The sequence below is a fragment of the Pituophis catenifer genome, unplaced genomic scaffold (assembly GCF_029215685.1).
Source record: "Pituophis catenifer annectens isolate HBS135680 unplaced genomic scaffold, rPitCat1.0.hap2 SCAF_2, whole genome shotgun sequence".
Lineage (NCBI taxonomy): Eukaryota > Metazoa > Chordata > Lepidosauria > Squamata > Colubridae > Pituophis > Pituophis catenifer.
In genome coordinates, this window is record NW_027256882.1 from 281765650 (window position 1) to 281787386 (window position 21737).

General features: G+C 38.0%; 1 protein-coding gene across 1 annotated transcript in view; it reads left to right on the forward strand.

Moving 5' to 3' along the window:
• CCDC68 (coiled-coil domain containing 68) overlaps nt 1–12148 on the forward strand; it is a 35563-nt gene extending 23415 nt beyond the window's left edge. Inside the window, exons 8-10 of the mRNA XM_070935980.1 lie at nt 6091–6174; nt 7683–7759; nt 12100–12148. Of these exons, the coding sequence (XP_070792081.1) occupies nt 6091–6174; nt 7683–7759; nt 12100–12148 (210 nt within the window). The remainder of the gene's footprint in view (nt 1–6090; nt 6175–7682; nt 7760–12099) is intronic.
• The last annotated feature ends 9589 nt before the right edge of the window (nt 12149–21737 follow it).

A 21737-nucleotide genomic window follows, 5' to 3' on the forward strand; every position in this document is an offset into this window, starting at 1 on the left:
ATATAGAATGCCTATTATTATTAAAGAGAAATATATTTAAATCTCTAATTCTTATTATCTTTATTGAGTCTGATCCTGAAAATATTGCAACAAGCTGGTAGCAGAGGATGGTTAATTGACTCAATAAATAATTAAAAATGTCTAAGAAAGATAGGCCCAACACCAGGGCCTACAGCAAGGAAATAGAAACTGAACAAGAGATGATCAACGAATCCACTAACGCGATTTCGAGAGAATCCGAAGAATACACCACTGAAGAAGAAGAACTGATAAATGAAAATAATGACCAGGAAGAAATCGAAATAGAAAATAACGAACTCAGGTCAGAGATATTGAAGATACTAAAAAGCCAGAAGAACGATGAAAGCCTCATCGCGAACCTCCAAGAAATGCTGAAGAACAACGGAGCAGCGAGAGAGAAAAACGTCGTTAAAGAAAAACCCAAAGATCAAAAAACTGTGAGTGAAATGAATACTGAGAAAGTCGTTGTGAAAAAGAAAAGATGTGATCCCGCGCGAAATTTTGAATGGCAGCCATCTTGGTTTCAACGAACTTCAAAAGAGAGTGAAGCAGAGCCAATCAAAACGCTCAGTTCAAAATTTCTGGCGCGAAAAACGCTATCAGACGACGAAAGTGAAAAAGAAGACTCAAACTCTTCAGAAGAACCAGAATCAGAAAGTGAAGACGATTTAACAAAGTCTCAAGTAAAGTCAGCAATAAAAACGCTTTTTGCTGCTTTTGGGCCAAGATTGAAAATTTCCAAGGCACCAACGAAGAAGCAAGAGATCAAACCGACAACTCGAGACCTGCACGCTCCCATCCTGACTTCGAAGGCGACGACACCTGAGCCCAGAGAGCCATGCCGATTCCGTCCTACACCGCAGACCGGATCAAGTGCCAACGCACACGAAAGAAAGAGAAGAGCTGTCGCCACCACCAGAACCCCTAAAACCGAACCAGAGACCGACTCATCTGAAGAGGAGCGGAACGAGAGAACTGAAATGGAGAGAACCTTCCACGACGACGCCAAGGAAGAAATGAGCAACGCGCATGTGCAAAGCTACGTAGACGGCCCCGAAAGACTTGAACTGGCCAGAGAACCGCGCAGACTCGTTGCGAGCATCCCCATGCCGTTCTGTAATTTCCTGCACTTGCGAGACCACGGACTGCCTCAGGTTGTAAGTAATGGACAAAATAATGTGGGGAACTTACCCAGTGACTTCCCAAAACTTAGAATTGATGGCATTAATTTACAAGAGTGGTATCAACAACTTCAGGTTGTCTTTATGAAAGAAAATTTACTATTCTTTATAACTAGTCCTCCAAGAAGACCTTGGACTTTAAAAATAGATTGTTTACATCATAGAGCATTTTTCATAATAATATCTAGCGTGTCTCCTGCAATGTATCATAGCATCAAATCAAACCTAACTGTGTCAGAAATAATTCAATGCATGTTTAATCTATTTCACAGCGATAGCGTAGCTACAACTACAAGAATGTCTAAGGATTTCTTTTCTTCTAGAGTGAAACCAGGGGTTTCTATAAGTGAGCATTTGATATCTCTAAACAAAATAAGAGCTGAGCTGCAATTGAGGGGGGAAGTGATTTCAGATCAAACAATGAAAAGTGTTATTATCAATTCACTTGATTCATCATGGGATAACTTTATGTCACACTTAGATACTATTAATTTAGGATATTTAACCATAGAAAGTCTATCTAACAAATTGATAGCAGAAGACAATTCAAGAAAAAATCGTTCCAGTAATCAAACAGAACACAAATCTTTTAGGAAAGTAGCTTTCCAAGAAAAATATAATGAAGCCTTTAGATGCCACAATTGTGGATCCAGGGAACACAGTAGAAGAGACTGTCCCAAAGTCTCAAGGGAGAGACATAGGCCAGAATATAGGAGCAAATACCATTATAGACAGTCTTCCACAGATAGACACAAATATAGAAGCCCACCAAATTACAGAGAAAGTAGAGGGGGTAGAGAAAATTCAAAAGAGAGAAAATCTGGGTCACTAAATGGACTAAACAAACAAGAAAGCACCAAAACACAACAAAATGAGAACAATAATTGGCTTATTGATTCTGGTGCAACCAATCACACCACTAACAACAAAAGTATATTATCTTCATTTACAGAAGATAAGTTTGTGATAAAGGTAGCTAATCAAGAAAAGGTTCAAGTATTAGGCAGAGGAAATGTGACCTTGCCTGGTTTAGGTAAAATAGAGGGGGTATTATTAATCCCAGAAATACCTCATAACATACTAAGTGCTATAAAACTAAGCAGAGATTCTGACATCAATATAGTTTTCTCAAAGGGGAAAGCAACTTTAGAGAAGGACAAAACAAATATAGGCACTGTGATGATAAAAGGAGGTCTACCCTATCTGATAACAAAAGAAAGATGGTTACATAACATTGATTCAAATATGGAAGATGGTATTGAAGCAGATGATGAAAATGTTAGTAACAGTGACAATGATGAATGTAAAATACCTCATGATCACAAAAATACACACAATGAGAAGAAACCAAAAATAGGTAAACCAATTCATGATGGGTGTGCTCACATCTTACATAGGAAGTTAGGACATGCAAGCTTTCCTGTAGTTCAAAAAATGACTGAACACGCAGAAGGTGTCAAAATAAAAAATTGTGATAATTATTTGGAATGCTCAGTATGTAAATCCACCAAACTAAAAACCAGTCCCAGACCAAAAAAATCTAACAGATCAACTAACAATATTTTTGACTTAGTACATATGGATTTAGTTGGTCCATTAACTCCATCAATTACCTATAGGAAACGTTACTTTCTAACAATAGTGGATGATTATAGTCGCTATGGTTTTGTTTACACATTAAAGCACAAGGATGAAACCTTTCAGAAATTTAAGGAATTCTACAAACGCATAGAAACACAACATAATATCAAAATAAAACAAATTATGACAGATAGGGGATGTGAATTCATGTCTAAAGAATTCTCCCAATGGTTAAAGGATAGGGGAATGCTACATTTCACGTCCAATCCATTTTCTGCGTTTCAAAACGGGATTGCAGAGAGAAAGAATTCCACACTACAAACCATGATTAGATGCACATTAGAGGATGCTGGTTTAGGCAAACAATTCTGGTCAGAAGCCCTACATTATTCAAATTACACTCAAAATAGAACCTGGTCCAGTATTGTGAATAAGACACCGTATGAGGTGATGTACAATAGGAAACCTAAATTAGCACACATGCACATATTTGGAGTCACTGCAGATGTGCACATACCTAAGCAGTTGAGGAGAAAGGGAGAAAACGTATCCAGAAGATTAAGATTTATGGGATATGAAACTGGAACCAAAGGGTACAGATTCATTGATAATAATAACAAATTTATAGTCTCCAGAACAGCTGTGTTCCATGAGCAGGCCAATTGGTCTAAACTGCACCTTAATGAAATATTTCCAAATAAATGCAAAGATGCGATATCTTGCGAGGAAGGGACAATAGAAAATCAAAACATTAACAAAAATAAGAACAAAACCAAAACTTGGACAAATAGTCAACATAAAATAAAGACAGACACATTAACAAAAAAGGAAGCTAGATACTTGCACGACAACCATAGCAAACCTGAAAGAGCTATTAGAAACAATAGAAATCAAATACCAAGTAAATACAAAGATTACATAATGCATATGAATGAAGAACAAATAACACCTAATACATATGAGGAAGTATTAAAACTCCCTCGTGAAGAAAGAGAAAAATGGGAACTAGCTATGAAAAAAGAGATGGAAAGTTTGCAAGGATTAAATGTATTCACTCCTGCGATCGCACCTAAGGATAAAACAATTATAGGTACCAGGTGGATTTATAAAATTAAGAACCTAGAAGGAGGCAATACTTTATACAAGGCTAGACTAGTTGCACAAGGTTATGCACAAAAATATCCAGAAGACTATACTGATACATACTCCCCCACGGTGAGGACAGAGAGTGTTAAAACAGCTCTAGTAGTAGCATCTGCACTCAATCTGGACGTATTTCAATATGACATACAGACTGCGTATTTACACGCAAAACTAGATAAGGAAATATATGTAAGAGCACCACATAGTCAATACACTAATAAGAATGAAATTTGGTTATTAAATAAGAGTCTATACGGATTAAAGCAATCTGGCAAGAGATGGTACGATTGCTTGGTAAAAGTACTAAAGACCATGGATTTCAACGCTACCACTGCTGATAACTGTTTCTTTGTAAAAAAGAGTGATGATCACATTGAATTTGTATTAATTTATGTGGATGATATTTTATATATAGGAAAACACAAAGAGAGCAGAGAAATCTTTGTAAATAAGTTAAACGAACATTTCTCGTTGAAATCTCTAGGTAAAGTGAATAAATACCTTGGTGTACAAATTAACAAAACTAGAAGGGGATTCAAACTTACTCAGAAAGATAAGATCATTGAACTTCTAAACAAATGTAATTTAAACAATGCCAAAACCTGTGACACTCCTATGCAAACTGATTTCCTTAGAAACACTGATGAGTCTTCCCCTGAATTTAAAGATAATACATTTTACAGATCAGTTATAGGCTCACTACTTTATATATCTAATTGGACCAGACCAGATATTGCATTACCTCTCAATTTATTGTCAAGATATGTTAGCAAACCAACCATGTATCATTGGGAAGCTGTCAAAAGAATTCTAAGATATTTGAAAAGTACATTAGATTTTTGTTTAGTATTAGAACCTAATAATGACAAAGAACCAAAAATTACCTGTTATGCGGATGCAGATTGGGCTGGTGATACATCATGCAGAAAGAGTACTTCTGGTTATATTTTTCTATTGAATGATTGTCCAGTTTACTGGTACACTGGTAAACAAGAACTGGTAGCCACTTCAACCACAGAAGCGGAATATGTTTGTTTATCCAAAGCTGCAAATAACCTTGTATGGTTCAATGACTTGATCTCAGATGTTTGGAAAAAACCTGCATTACCTTTTGTTGTGCATGAAGATAATAAAGCAGCCATTGAAATATCCAGATCCGATGCCATTGGACAAAGGTCCAGGCATATTGATATAAAATTTAAGCACGTGAGACAATTATCTCAAGATGGGTTCATCAAAGCAATACATTGTGATACTTCTGAACAATTAGCTGACATATTAACGAAGCCTTTACCTTCTAAACAGCACAAATATTTAACTTCTAAATTGTATGTATTATATTGTCCTGAATCTGAATGTAATTGGTGTTGTATAGCGAACCGGCATTTAGAGGGGGATTTGTCAGATATAAATGCCTTATTCTCTATTGTGTAAATAATGTATATATGGGACATCAGGGGTTAACTTATTCTTTGGATTTTAATGTATTCATAATTTACCACTCCCATTCCTGGCTCCACCCCTTGTATATATAAGGAGCCACCCTCACCATTTTCTTTGCTTCTATCTTGAATATTCAGCGAATATAGAATGCCTATTATTATTAAAGAGAAATATATTTAAATCTCTAATTCTTATTATCTTTATTGAGTCTGATCCTGAAAATATTGCAACAGAATCCATTGGTTTATTTAATGACCACCACAAAAAATATTGTAAAATCAGATTTGCCACGAGACTGAGCTGTTTTACTAGTATCACAACTGTATCGGGCAGGCTCCATAAGGTTGTATGCTGAGAACTGCCTATAATTCTAGATAAATCTGAAAATACCTTTGAGTGTAAACGATATGATTCTATAGTATATCATTCTTCAGACATTGGTAAAAATTTTAAATTGGATTGGTACAAGGGCACAAACTTTCAGAAATCTTCAGATGTGTTAACTTGAGAAGAGGCTGTTCTTAAATCACAATAAGAACAAAATAGAAAGAAATGTAACAGGATAAAAAGCATAGAAATAATTTTTTATCATGCTGGCAATGTGAAATGTTACTCAAGAGTGCCTTTTGCTATGAAATAATCTCATGGATTTTGAAGGCATGAACTTCAAAATGGCATCTAGCAAATTCTGTTACTAAATAATTTCTCCACATTGTTTTAGATCGAGGGGCTGAATAACGAACTGAAATATCAGGATGAAAGAATAGAAAACTTAAAAGACCAGCTAGCAATGCTTCAAGTAAAGGTAAAGTAGTAGTAGTAGTAGTAGTAGTAGTAGTAGTAGTAGTAGTAGTTGTTGTTGTTGTTGTTGTTGTTGTTATTATTATTATTATTATTATTATTATTATTATTATTATGGTTCTGCAAACTCAGCCAGATCTTTAGACTGGATTTGGCATTTTTATCCACCTATCAAGTCCTTCCCAAGGACTTGGGATAGGCAAATGTTGTGTGATGGTGTTAAAGGTATTGTTGTTGCAGGTTATAAGCTGTTCCAAATAAACTCCCAAAAGTGCTTTTCCAAAAGGCAATTGGGCTTTTTTTTGGTTTTTTTCCTTGAAAATATTTTCCTTCCCACCCAAGAAGCTTTTTCAGTTTTGTACTGAAAAAGCTTCTTAGACAAGGAGCAAAACATTTTCAAGGGGAAAAAAGCCAATAAAATCCAGTTGCCTTTTTAAAAGCGTCTTTGGGACAACCATGACCTGGATGATTGAGAATCTCCATAAATATCCGTTCCAAGTAAAGCTGCCTTTTGCAATTGACTCATGCAATTGACTCAACATCAACGCTGATGTTGTTCAAGTGGTTCTCCAGATGTTTTGGAACTGCACTGAGGGCATCTATTACAACTCTTGAAATTATCTTTGCTTTCTTTTTCCACAGTCTTTCTATTTCCGTTTGTATTGTTGCTATTTGAAAACTCAGACCTGTTCTATCCATTATTGCTGAATCATTCCTCCCTGTCACCCCCAAAATCTGGATGGATCAATTTCAGGACAAATCATTTTTGATACACTTTCCTAAATATTATGACAAGCCTTCTGTACTACTTCAATAGAATATAAGAATGTTGCAAGATCTAAATTGGATTCAGTCTTTTGGTTTTGTGGTGTCTTCAGTATTACGAATTTGCAAGACCAATTTTAGGCATTGCTACCTCTAACCCAAGGAGGCCTGTGTTGTGATGGCATTTATGAGGCATTTCTACAGGTAGTCCTCAAATTACGACCACAGTTGAACACAACATTTCTGTTGCTAAGTGAAACATTTGTTAAGTGAGTTTTGCTCCACTTTACGACTTTCCTTGCCACAGTTATTAAGTGAATCACTGCAGTTGGTAAATTTTTAACACCGTCGTTAAGTGAAACTGGTTCTCCACTTTGCTTGTCAGGAGGTCACAAAAGGTGATCACATGTCACCTGGATACTGCAACCATCATAAATATGAGTCAGTTGCCAAGCATCTGAATTTTGATCATGTGACCAAGGGAAAGCTTCAACGGTTGTAAGTGTGAAAAACGGTCATGAGTCACTTTTTTCAGTGATGTTCAAACTTTGAACAATCACTAAATGAACAGTCACTAAATGAACAGTCACTAAATGAACTGTTGTAAGCCTGTGTTTATCCCATCTTTTTAGTCAGTTGCAATTTGTTGCTATTCTGTAGAACATGCAAGCCAAAAAGCTAAGCGCCTATCTCTGTTAATATTTGAAGTTCATATGATGTATATACTTATATACTTTAAATTTCTAGAACAAGGAACTGAGGTGTCAAGTGGAATTCCAGAAGAGCCAATCAAAACCAAAAATCTCCAAAGCTGTTTGCACAAGGTACGTCCCTTCCTTATTTTTATGGTGGTTTAACAATTACATCTTTAGAAATTCTAACGTTCTTTTGATTTGAAAGATTAAACATCAGCATACGTGGGCTTCTTTGTTTTCTCCCAACCCTGCCAAAAATGTCTGGAAATTTTCAAATCTTTAAAAAAAGGAAAAACAATAGATCCAGGAAACTACAGACCTATCAGCCTGACTTCAATACCTGGGAAGATTCTGGAAAGATCATCAAGCAATTAATCAGGAACTCCTAGGGACAAACAAAGTCATAACCAAAAGCCAATATGGGTTTGTCAAAAACAGATCATGACAGACAAATCTTATTGCATTCTTTGACAAAGTGACAAAGTTAGTGGACTAAAGGAATGCTGTGGATATAATCTAGTTGGACTTCAGTAAAGCATTTGATAAAGTAGACCATAACCTACTACTTGATAAGATAGAAAAATGTGGGTTAGACAGCATCATCACCAAATGGATTCGTAACTGGCTGACCAACTGCACTCAGCGTGTAGTCCTCAATGTAACTGCATCCACATGGAAGGAAGTATGGAGTGAGGTACTCCAAGGCCTCTTCAACATCTTCATCAATGAGTTGGATGAGGGGATAGATTGGGAACTGATCAAATTTACAGACGATAACCAAGCGGGCAGGAATAGCAACACTCCAGAAGATAGGCTTAAAAGTACAGAAGGATTTTGACAGACTTGAACATTGGCGCTATCTAACAAAATGAAATTCAATGGTAAAAAAAGTAAGGTTCTACATTTAGGCAAGAACAAACATGCACAGGTATACTATAGGTGGTACCTGGCTCAATAGTAGTAACTGTGAGCGGGATCTTGGAGTTGTAGTGGACAATCACTTAAATATGAGCCAGCAGTGTGCTGCAGCTGCCAAAAAAGCTAACATAGTTGAAGGCTGCATTAACAGAGGGATAAAATCAAGATCACATGGTTAATACCACTTTATAATGCTTGGTAAGTACCCACACTTGGGATACTGCATCCAATTGTGGTCGCCACGATGTATAAAAGATGCTGATGCTCTAGAAAGAGTGCAGAGAAGAGCAACAAATATGATTAGGGGACTGGAGATTAAAACATATAAAGAACAGTTGCTGGTATTGGGAACGTCTAGTTTAATGAAAAGAAGGACTAGGGGAGACATGATAGCAGTGTTCCAATATTTCAGGGGTTGCCACATAGAAGAGAGAGACAACATATTCTCCAAAGCACCTGAAGGCAGGAAAAGAAGCAACGGGTGGAAACTAATCAAGGAGAGAAGCAACCTAGAACTAAGGAGAAATTTCCTGACAGTTAAAACAATTAATCAGTGGAACAACTTGCCTCCAGAAGTTGTGAATGCTCCAACATTCGAAGTTTTTCAGAAGAGATTGGACAACTATTTGCTGAAATGGTATGGGAGGTTGGACTAGAAGACCTCCAATGACCTCCAATCTGTTATTCTGTTATTTCTGTGTTTTTAAAGGGATGCAGTATAATGAGGACCACCGAAAACTTTTTCCCTTGAAATGCTTCAATTTGGTGGCCACTAACACAGTGCAAAACCACAGTCTCTTTCCATGTGGTCTAGTTCAGGTGTATTGGGACTGCAACTCCCAAAATTCCCATATGATTGGGGATTCTGGAGACTGTAATCCCATTTGAACAGGTTTAGATTGGGAAAGGATAGAGTCTTAACTAATAACGTCTTAATTATAATAACTTGTGGAATGCAATTACTATTTTTGTCTACCATCCTAAACTTAGTTACTGATTTAACTCATTTACACAATATACTGGATTATAAACTAATCAACCTGTTTGAGTTCCCACAACAGATAAAAGCTTGTAAATCCTAACAGGGGTTAAAAACTATCCAAGTTTAGCAATGTGTAGGAATGAAGCCACCGGACCTGGTTAAGCTTGTTGGGTTTCAGCAGCCAATGTACAAGCTGAGCTTCTCGTGCTACATGTTGTTTATGAAAAATTGCATGAGCTGGGCTAGACAATGGACAGTACAGTTGTTGACAGGATATATAGCTCAGTATTTTTCCTATGAGATAGCTGGCAAAATTTTTGCTCTATGAATCAACCAAAAGACTAAATTTCTGCAATGTGCAGATTCTCCAGAAGGTGGGGCCAAAGATATAGTAAGCACATTATATTTACAGATATGAGTTTATCCTGCTGAAATCTTTCCAGCACTTGGTCACTACTATCATTAAAAGAATTAGTTCACAGAAGCAAATTACAGGCAATTCTGATACTGTATTTCAAATTCAGTAGTCTTTAGCTAATTCAGGCAATCAGTCAAATCGTAGTCTTTGATAACCATATTGAAAAATGCACCTTGTGGTTTGAGTTTTTCAAAATGTCGTTTACTACTTTAATTTCCATTTTTTAGAAAAAATTCTAAAAGTTGAATTCCCTTTTCAACCTGCCATCTTTTGATTGAATATTATCAAAGTCTGTATGTATATAGTATACTAACAGCTACTTTTAACTGAAAAGCATGTACAATTCTTTTTGTAAAGTTAATGGACTTTACAAGACTTAGAAGTCTAAAATTTCTATTTGAAAAATAAATTTTTATACAACATTTAATCTGATATAGGAACCATGTTTGGACTATAATTCTGCTCATGGGTTTACAGCACATCACTTCTTTTCTTATTTTGTTTTTCTTTTAAAATGTTAGGGAAAAATAATTATTTTTAAAAAGATTGGTTAGATTGATACGTGCTAAACCATAATGCTGGTTTGGTTGGTATTTTGGAGTTGATACGTTGTGTGAACCCAATCAATTGTTATTTGTTTATTCAGGGAACCATAGTTAAATGTACCATAGTGTAATGTAATGCATGAACCTAGTTTTTGAATGAAAATGATAGTCATGAAGTTGGATCTATACAAGACAAGTTAATCTTCAGGTCTACTTTAATGCTGAACTAAAAAAAAAACCACAAAGGTAAAAATATGGAGTAACAGAGCATGTTAGAAGTTCTAAGTTCTATAGAATTTACTTGCTATGCAGGCTGGTTCACCTTTCACTTAAAGAAACATTTTTCAAATTACAGTGGTACCTTGGTATTCAACTGCTTTGAAACTCATCAAATTTGGTACTCAATGCATTTTGATACGAAAATTTTGTTTCAGTACTCGTTTGTTTGGTACTCAAAGCACAAGGTAGAATTTGTTGGTGTCAGTTGCCTTGTAACTCACTGTATTATTCTTTAGGGGGGGAAATTGTTTGATACTCATTGTTTTTGGTACTCATTGCACCTCCCAGAACCAATTAACAATGTGTACCAAGGTACCAGCATATTACAATCTTTATTTAGATCAAGAGATCTTCATGGTTAATCTTTACGAAGCAACTAAGCTAAATGCTATTGATCATTTGTCAAATGAACCTGACAATGACTGAACTTAACACAGTTCTTAGGATCTCTGAAATAACTCCTTCTTCCAGATTCTTCAAATAATGTCAATACAGGATTTTATTTTAATTTTTTTGTATTTATTTATTTTCGTCAAGCATGTATTAGATAACAGATACAACTATAAACATAATTATGAATACATGAAATGGATACGAATAAAAGGGAACATTAGGACAGGGATGGTAGGCACGCTGGTTCTCTTATGCACGCCCCTTAAAGACCTCATAGGAATGGGGTGAGGTTGACAATAGACAGTCTAAGGCAGTGGTTCCCAATGTGGGGCCCACACCCCACAGGGGCAATTTGATTTTTAATGGGGGCAATTGGAACCTTGTTTAAACCAAGTTAATGGCCTTTTAGGCTTCCTCCGCGTGAGTAGGAGTCACTTTTTGAATAGTAAGAATTATAGGTCACAGTGGGGTGGGGGCATCAGGATTTTAGAGATGCTTAGGTGGGGAATGGCCCAAAAAAAAGATTGGGAACCACTGGTCTAAGGTTAAAGTTTGGGGAGTTTGTGGAAGAAACTACAGAGTCAGGTAGTACATTCCAGGCATTAACAATTCTGTTACTGAAGTTGTATTTTCTGCAATCACGTTTGGTGCTATTTACCATAAGTTTGTATCTATTATGTGCTCGTGTATTGTTGTGGTTGAAGCTGAAGTATTGATTGACAGGTAGGATGTTGTGGCAGACAATTTTATGTACTATGCTTAGGTCGGACCGAAGACGGCGAAGTTCTAAGTTGTCTAAGCCCAAAATTTCAAGTCTGGTGGCCTAAGGGATTCTTTTGTGAGTAGAGGAGTGGAGGACTCTTCTCGTGAAATATCAGCTAGATTTTTCAAAATGATATCTTGCTCAATTAAAACTTTCTCCATCTTGTTCCAGGATTGATGAGGACTTGCCGTACATTGTAATATCCAGACTACGCAAGTGACCTATTGCTATGAGGTCTGAACCTTCCTCAGGTCCATTACAAGGATGGTTATTTCTTTCCAGAATAACGTTTCCATGCATTTCCATTGGATTTACCTGCACAGTGAACTTCGGCATCACCTAACAAATTTCATCTTTTGAATTAATGAATGGAATCTCAAGATGGTCTTCTAAGAGAAGAAGTAAATTCAGATGTGACAGAAGGCATCCAGGAGGCTGGGACATATGGAGGGAGAGAGTCATCTATGGGCCCATTATTAGAAGCATTGTGGTCGTTCTTACCGGTGATGGAAAGGCATTGGCTTCAGAACTCATTCATCCATAAGGACCAATGACTTCCTGCAAGTTCTATAACGTGCATCTGAATCTACACTGAAGAATATTACGGTGGACTAAGGCAGCTGGAACAAATATATGATGTGGAGCTCAGATATGTCGCTCAGCTGATCCACAACTGACTAATACTAGTTTTGTGAGAATTCTCTCTTCCTGGTTTTGGATACCAGGCGAGAGAGAGAGAGAAAGAAGATGAATGAGCACTTGTGTGGAGACTGCATTAATCTAGTAGGAAAAAAAAATCTCTCATCACACCAAATTGCAGCTCTTAGTATTATATTTTATGGAAAACTAGCTGATAACCCAACGTTGCCCAGGTATTTATTTATCCCAATCCTGTATTAGACAGGAAGAGCAACTTCACCCTGAACCCTGATTTCGCGAGAATTAAATTAGTTAAAAATGTTTTCTCTGTGCCTCCAGAAGCGTCAAGTAAAATGATACCACCTTGTTGTTTTGCTAGCTGATCCATGATCGTTTGGTATGCTTTTTTCTGATCTTGATTTAGAAGTGGCTTCTTGTCCACCATATATGCATTAAGCTGTTCGATGTTGTAGTTCTTTTCTCGTAGGTAAACTGCGTGAAGTACGTCGTATAGGTCTCGTAGTTGTGCAGGCAGGCCGAGTTGCAGAAATGTTTTATTGATCATGGCCATACATTTGTCCTCAAGAATCAGCAGCGCCTTGTTGAAAATGTCTGGGCCAAATGTAATTTCTAATGTTGGATTTTCCCCCTTACCAGAGGAAGCCCCCTTGTGGAGTACTGTGAAGCTGTTACCATGGCAACTCCACTGTGCTGCACAGTAGAAGCTATTTTAAGGCAGTACAGTAGAAGCCATTTTAAGGCACAACAGGCTGTATCTTAACAGAACACACACCCCAAGAGGTGTTAGAGGTGTTATCCCCATAGTATTTATTTTCAGAGAGTAAGTCATCTGTGTACCAAGTTTGGTTGAAATTGCTCAAGGCGTTCCAGAGTTATGCTGGAACATACACACAGAAAGCCATATATATCTATATATCTATCTATATCTATATCTATATCTATATCTATATCTATATCTATATCTATATCTATATCTATATCTATATCTATATCTATATCTATCTATCTATCTATCTATCTATCTATCTATCTATATCTATATCTATATCTATCTATCTATCTATCTATCTATCTATCTATCTATCTATCTATCTAAAGAGAGAGAGAGAGAGAGAGAGAGAGAGAGAGAGAGAGAGAGAGATTATGAGTAAAGTGAGGCTTAGAAAACCTTGAATGGAGATACCTCTTTCCAGCATTCCTACCCACATCACCTCCTCAGTGTTTTTGAATTTGGCAAACTAATTATAACATTGTTGTGTAAAATGATAATTTTACAAATGATGTTTCTGAAGGAAGTAAAACACCTCTGGGAAGTGCATCTAAGCACAGAGAAGACAGTCCTGAAGCCATCCCTATGTCATGATTTAGAATCGGTAAAATGTAAGTGTTCTGCATAGAGCTCTTCTAAGGCAGGTTCGTCAAGCAGTATGCCTGAGGCAAGAAAGCAAGAATATATATTTCGGTTATACCGCTATAAAAAACAGATTGTACATTTGGCTAGGCCCTGTTCTGTGACAGCGCAACAGCAAGTTTCCCCATAATTAAATGAATAAAGTATTTATTGATCTATAATGATTATACCATCCTTAAGATTGTATTTCAAGAGCGGCTTGCCAAGACTTGTCAAAACGTAATGACGAAATGGACAATCTAAAAGCCATGAAATCAAGAGTGTAGTTATGAGGATAAGAACGGCATCTAAAAATCTGAAGGACGGTCTCTCTAGTGGCCAGTGTGGTAATGAAAGGCAAGGTTGGTTGTTCCTTGGCCTGCAGCGAGATTTATGCTTCAATCTGGCTGGATCATGTTTGCACTGTAGCAAAATAAATAACTGGTACAATGTTCAGTCAATTATTTAAGCCACAAGACCATAAGGTAAGCTGGTGTACATTGTGGATAAAACTATGAATTTAGCTGAAGGCAACCTTGTCAGCGTAATGAGCGTAACCATGATTTGATTATCTGGATTCCTGGGAATGAGTCAGGAATGCAATAAACTTCTTTCTTCTCTGCTTCAGCTCAACTTTCCCTCTTCGCTTGCTCAAAAACACCATGTTTTCCAAGGCAGGGCTCACCACAGAGCACTCGCCACTCCCTTCGGGGTGCAGCTACATTAGTCTTTCTGCCTTAAATGTGTGCCTATTTGGGGTTTATTTTCCCCTCTTTCCTGCTCCCTACACTTGAGCAATCAGAAAATCTAATACGTGCCCACTGCTTATGCAAATGGAGCAGCGCATGCGCCTACCACTCACACTGAATCATCCCCTCCCCCCAGTGATGGGTTCTAATCAGTTTTACCTCAGGTTCACATCACATATGGGCTTTGCAAAGCGATCGCTTCGCGCAAGCGCATTGAGAAAAAACAGCTGAGGCATGGCAATCCCCTCTGCCATGCCTTACAGCTGATCAAAAAACAAACGAAATAAAGGTAGGTATAGCGAGGGGAGAGGGCCCAAATTACATTCAGAGCTAACTGGTTCATTCTCCTATGAAGATTTCCACTACCGGCTCTCCCGAACCGGGGAGAACCGGTAGAAACCCACCACTGCCTCCCCCTCCCCACCGCCGGGCCACCAAGCCGGAAAGTTCCAGTGTTATATGGCAAAAAAGCAAGATAAATAAATGAAATAAAACCCAAATCCTGCGGAGGTTGGGTATATAGGTAGTCCTCGATTTACAACAGTTCATTTAGTGACCGTTCAAAGTTACAACGGCACTGAAAATAAAGTGACTTATGACCGTTTTTCACCATTATGACCATTGTAGTATCCCCACCATGGTCACGTGATTTACAACTGGATGCTTGGCAACTGGTTCATGTTTACGACCATTGCTGTGTCCCAAGATCATGTGATCCCCTTTTGCGACCTCCTGACAAGCAAAGTCAATGGGGAAGCCAGATTCACTTAACAACCGTGTTACTAACTTAACAATTGCAGTGGTTCGTTTAACAGATGTGGCAAGAAAAGTCGTGAAATGGAGCAAAACTCAGCAAATTTCTCACTTAGCAACATAAATTTTGAGCTCAATTGTGGTCGTAAGTCGAGGACTCCCCGTAATCTCTCTTAAAGTGACCCTCAATCTTTGGTTCATAGTGGCTAGTAATTCAAATAATTGTATTCTTCATACCTGGAAGGCATGAGGTTGGCATTTTTTTACAAAAATAATAATACTGGAACTATAGTGAATAATCTATTCCAACCTGATCTTTTTTCTGTCTAGCTGAGTTCCTACACTGAAACCGTGGTTTCTTCAGCCATTTTTGAAAACATCACAGCCGAGTTCCTACATGGCTGAAAGTACAGCATGTGAATTTATTTTATTTTTATTTTTTATTTTATTTCGAATTTATATACCGCACCTTCTCCCGAGGGACTCAGAGCGGTGTACAGCCAGCTAAAAACATACAATACAAACATTAAAAACAATTAAAAGGATATATATTAATTTGGCCCCAATTTAAAATGACAAACCAGTTAAAAATATTTTTTTAAAAAATGTTATGTTAAGAAGGCCCTCCCCCTGGGGGTCACCAGCCTACATTGTTTGGCTGATGGCACCCCGAAGAGGCCCTCTCTGTGGGAGCGCACAGGTCGATGGGAGGCCGTCGGTAGCAGCAGGCGGTCTCGAAGATATCCAGGTCCTATGCCATGGAGCGCTTTAAAGGTGGTGACCAACACCTTGAAGCGCACCCGGAAGACCACTGGGAGCCAGTGCAGCTCACGCAGGAGCGGTGTTATACGGGAGCGCTAGGCAGCTCCCGTAATTACCCGTGCAGCCGCATTCTGGACTATTTGGAGCCTCCGGGTGCTCCTCAAGGGGAGCCCCATGTGGCCCCAATTCACATGTGCAAAGCCAGAATCAAGTAAAAACCACATTGTGTGTGTCGTCTGCCCACTTTCACTGTTCTTGGATACCTTAGATCCATGATGGTAAACCTAATGGCACGCATGCCAGAGGTGGCACACAGAGCACTCTGTGTGGGCACACACACTGGCCAGCTGGTCTTTGGGTTTCCGGTGCTCTGGTGTGTGTGCACGGGTTCCAGTTTGGGCACTTGCAGTGGTGGGATCCTTCCAGTTTAACAATCAGTTCGGTGATCGCGCACTTCACGTGTGCAGTTCAACAAAAAAATCACCTAACGCATTAGTGCTAGGGAGTTAAAACAGGCGTGGCAATCCGCTCTGCCAAATTATCAGCGGCAAAGATAAAGGTAAGTAAAGACAGGGGCGAGCAGGTCCAGCTGAATCTCGCTGTTTGAGGAAGTTGCATAACATTCTCAGAGACTCTTCCCATCCTGCTTACAATCTTTTTGGACTGTTGCCTTCCGGCAACAGTGTTGTGTGGATGTTTGGGTAGTTTAGGGGTGAAGAATTGTGGTGGGTTGGAGTGTGTTTGGGGATTGTTGTGTGTGTTGGACCTGCTCAGTGTTAAGTGAATTTCGTTGTATGGGTATACTGTGTATACACATACAATGACAATAAAGATATTTATTTATCTATCGTCGGAGCGAACCAGTTCACTCCCAGCTGATCGTCGGAGCTACCAGTAGAATCCCACCCCTGGACACTTGGTGCCGAAAAGGTTCGCCATCCCTGCCTTAGATCATGTTTGCTCTTCAAGACAACAATCCACGACTGCTTTAAAAATGAATAGTTTTTAATCTCAAAAGAACAGTGCAGAAACGAAACTACAGAATTACATTCCTTAGCCATATTGTAAAAACCCAGACACCAATGGATACAGTCTGATTGTATGTATGTATGTATATGTGTGCATTCACTCACACACACGCTCACACATATAAATACATATTTATATATCATTGAAAAGCAACAGTATAGTAGTAGTAATACAACACGGTTAATGACTGGTGCTGCTAGGCTGGCAGTGCAGTCCATCCAAAGAGAGATAATTCAGACACTTAGTCCAAAGAATGCAAATCTTTAATTTCTACAGAACTGTCTCAAAGACCAACAGAAAACATGCTCAGAGTTATCTAACTTAAGGGCACATTAAAAGCAAAACAAAGCCGGGGGGGGGGGGAAGGCAACTGAACAGTCAGGAGGCTCTTAGTGTTGAATCAAAATCTGAAAAGAACAATTTCAATAAATATATCTGTGAGAAATACATAAAAGTACCTTGAATTATAGTTATATACACTGAAAATCCCTCTGCGGGGTAGAGCGAAGGCAGTTAGAGAGGATTTAAGATTCGAGAAGCTTTTTTGATTTAAACCTTGGGGTGGAATCAAGTTTAGGAGAGCTTCAAGCAGGGCCTTTGAAAGTGTAGGAAGATGATGTGTCCATGTTTCTTAAGAAATATCTCATAAAAGACTTTGTGCTAAATCAGAGGTCTCCAAGCTTGGCAACTTTATGACTTGTGGACTTCAACTCCCACGCTGGCTGAGGAATTCTAGGAGTGGAAGTCCACAAGTCTTGAAATTGCCAAGGTTGGAGATCCCTGCGCTAAATGGTCTGAGTTGAGGAGGGCTATAGTAATATTTAACAACTGACAGCATAGACAGACTGCGCAACTTCACCCCTTCTGAGAATATGATTGTAATGGTGCTTCCGTTTGGGATAACTTTTCTTTCCCCCTATTAATCCCCTTTGTAACAGCCATAACCACGTGATTCAGGTTATGTTGGATTTGGCCTTTAGAAGAGCTGCTATCAAGCATTTATTTTAGGGAGAGGAAAACATGCGAGACTTCCTTCCAAGCCTTGAGGATGTTGTTGGAGGACAGTCATGTTAATCTATGGTAGCCAAACTCCTCCCGATTACTAACCTTGAGCTTCAAGAGCAGATCTAGAAAGTTGACCAATGGGGGACATTGTCCAATTCTGCCTCACTTGGACTGGAGAAAGGAACCAACCAGGCTGAATAGTTTCAGTGGTCACTTCATGTAATACCAGACTACACTTAACTGTATTGGGAAAAGGTAGATTTTCATAACAAAACAGCAGCTAAATGGTTTGTTTGAGCCCGGTGTAAATCTTGGTAGAAGACTTTGTTAAAAGGATACTGGGCAAGTACAGAAACGTATTTTCAGTGGCAGGACAACCTTCTCTTAAATATATATTGATTTATCCCATGGACAGTAATTATTAGGGACATCATGTGCATTTCCTCAGGCAACGACTTTGCTCCTCAGAGCCTTTAATGAAGCAAACAAAGATCCTTTCATAGAAATCAAGTTGGGGTGCAGTGTGAGCTGCTGTAATTAATGCCAATGGTTGTCGATAACAGCAGGCAAAAATGGTTACATGGAACTGACAGTTCTCTAGTTTCTTTCCTCAACAATTACATAGGATTTATGAAAACAATTGTTGGCTGAGTGTGCTTTGTGGATGGTTAAAGGCACAATAGAAGCGCTTGAGAACTTGGCTCATTACAGCTGGATACTTTTGGACAACAGGGTATATATATAAGCAGTGAACAGCCATGGGTCTATTAATCATACATACACAATTACACATCCAATATTTTGATTCAAATATTCATGAAACCAAGTCAGAAGAGGGAATCTCATACCATGTCTCAAAAGGGTCAAAAGGAAGACTGGAAAAAATAGCATAGTATATTGTCATTACAATTATTCCTCAATGAACTGCCGGTGAATTTTAATCAAATACTCATCATATGTAGGATTATTTTGGTAAGGCGCCAATTATGAACTACAGCGGCAATATAACCTACATCAATATATTTGATATCTGTCATATATATTCTGATCTCCTTGATGAAATAGGGCCATCAAAGAAAGATAATGAAAGAATTTGTGGATGTGATACGGAATTTATTTTGAGTTTATATTGAAAATGCAAGATGGATTCCAGTATTGCCACCTTGGCAAGTTTTCAGTTGCATCAAGCCAATTTCAAAGGCTATTAATGAGATGATATAATGCCGATCTGGGAAGTCAAAGTGTTCTTGCGGATTCAACATTGTGCTCATAAATGTTCCCTATAAACATTTACAATTTATGCATGCAGGAGTTTAGGTGTGCGTAATGACAGCTACAAAACCGACAGCTATTTGGCCTTACTTAATGCCAGGGAATATTCTGTGTTACACAATATCGAAGTTTAACATGCATGTATAAAACGTTCACTCATGGGCATTACACTGAGACAGAGGCATGGGCAGATCTTGTAGGCATACTAGTAGATAACCCAGCATATGATTGCAACAAATGATGCCCAACAATAATTGTGCCTTAGGAGAAGCTTCAAGTTCTTAAATTGCTACTCCAACATAGTAACAACAAAATATATGTATGGTAGTGTGAGAGATTGGAATAAAAACTGGAATATATGAGTCCCTCTAGATTGGATTTTCAATGCCAGAAGATCCAAAACTGTTGAACTATGTGTAAGAAAAGTTCTGAATGGCAACTTTCAATAAGTCAGCTGAGATTCCTCACTAGGTTAGCCATATGCCCAAATTTTGCAGCAGATAACCCTGTTTACTGCAATGGACAACACTGAGTAGGTATTAACAGCTGGGAAACATTAAGGATATATTGTTATCTCTTCTTCCATTGGAAAGCTAAAAGATCTTTGTTATAAAATGGCAGAATTGCAGGAAAAAGAGATGAAATATTCCTCACAGTGTAGGGCCATATAGGAAAAAAAAGATACATATTAATGCATAAAGAATCTCTTGTTCTTTTACACTTAGTTAAGTGCATTGTTTCTCAACCTTGCAACTTTACGACGGGTGGACTTCAACTCCCAGAATTCCTCAGCCAGTATGCTTGTTGGGGAATTCTGGGTGCTGAAGTTCACACATCTTAAAAGTTGCCAAGGTTGAAAAACACTGCTTAAATGTATCCCCCCCAGCCCTTGATTTCAAGCAAAGCATTCTGAACCCAAGCAAATACGCTCCAGATTTCATAGACAAAAACATTAGTATTTCCCAACAGAAGCGCTGAGCAATTAACACCAGCAAAAAGTGAAGACACCTTTGGGATTTTTGTAATTTCCCATTTCTGAAAATGAGTTGTACGGATTACAAAAAGCAGTAAACATTTAAAAGTGTACTGAAGGTATCACAGTATTGGAATAAAAATGAAAATTAAGATATATCAGCATGAATATATTCCTCTACATTCTTTCTCTTTCTGGGAAATGTGCTCACATTTTGCGAACAGAAATATATTTTTAATTACTGAGAGACTGATGAAGAGCATTGTGATAAATACTAGAAACAACTCTTTCGCTTTGGGTTGATAACACCTGGTGAAATGAACTCTAACTTAGAAAATGGTGGCAGGGAATTGCACACCATTTTGGAACGGCTGAATTGCAAAAGCAGACCTTTTAAACGAGAATGGCATCGCAGAGAAATGGTGCATAGTAGAAAGTCAATGTCTGTTTTTGTTTTAAAGAGCTGCATTTGGTTCATTATCATCATACCACCATCATCCAATCACGCTTGGCTCTAAAGTGTACATATCCTTCACTTAACAGTACTTCTGTAACAAAATTATTATTGGAACTTCCTCGTCTTTCTTCCTGTTCCTGCCTTTCTCATTTTAAGTGGTGGAAATAACAGAAAGGCATTATATATTTAATCAAGACTTTGCTTTGGACAGCTAATATTCCAGATCAACATTGAATATAGCTTCATGTTTGGGAAGTGCTCTGCTGGTAAAGTAAAAGCAAAAATAATCTTTTCTGTGTATATATAAAGTATGTGTTAATTAGAACATTAGAACTAATTAGAAATGTTAACTGTATCCATATAGAACTTAATAAATACATACGTACTACCTCTTAATCAAAGGGGATTCCATTGGAATATCACTCTCAGAGTCACCAATGAAATACTTGGCCAAATATTTCAAGGCACATAGTACTTTTCAGCTTTGAGCAAACCTCGTGGTTTATATCTTTTCCAACACTGTACTATATTGTATGGACATCTTCTTTCTACAGTCCACCTCTATCTCCAATGCCACCTAATGACTACATTGCAATTTTAATCAGGTCTCGCCTTATGAGAATAGCCAACTGAATGAAACAACTAACTTTTTGGCATTCAAAACCATGAAGATGTTTACAATGAGCCACACAATATATTCTTTGGGATGTTTTTTCACCACCTGTTTAGCAAACACACTATGTCATAATAGAAGGCAAA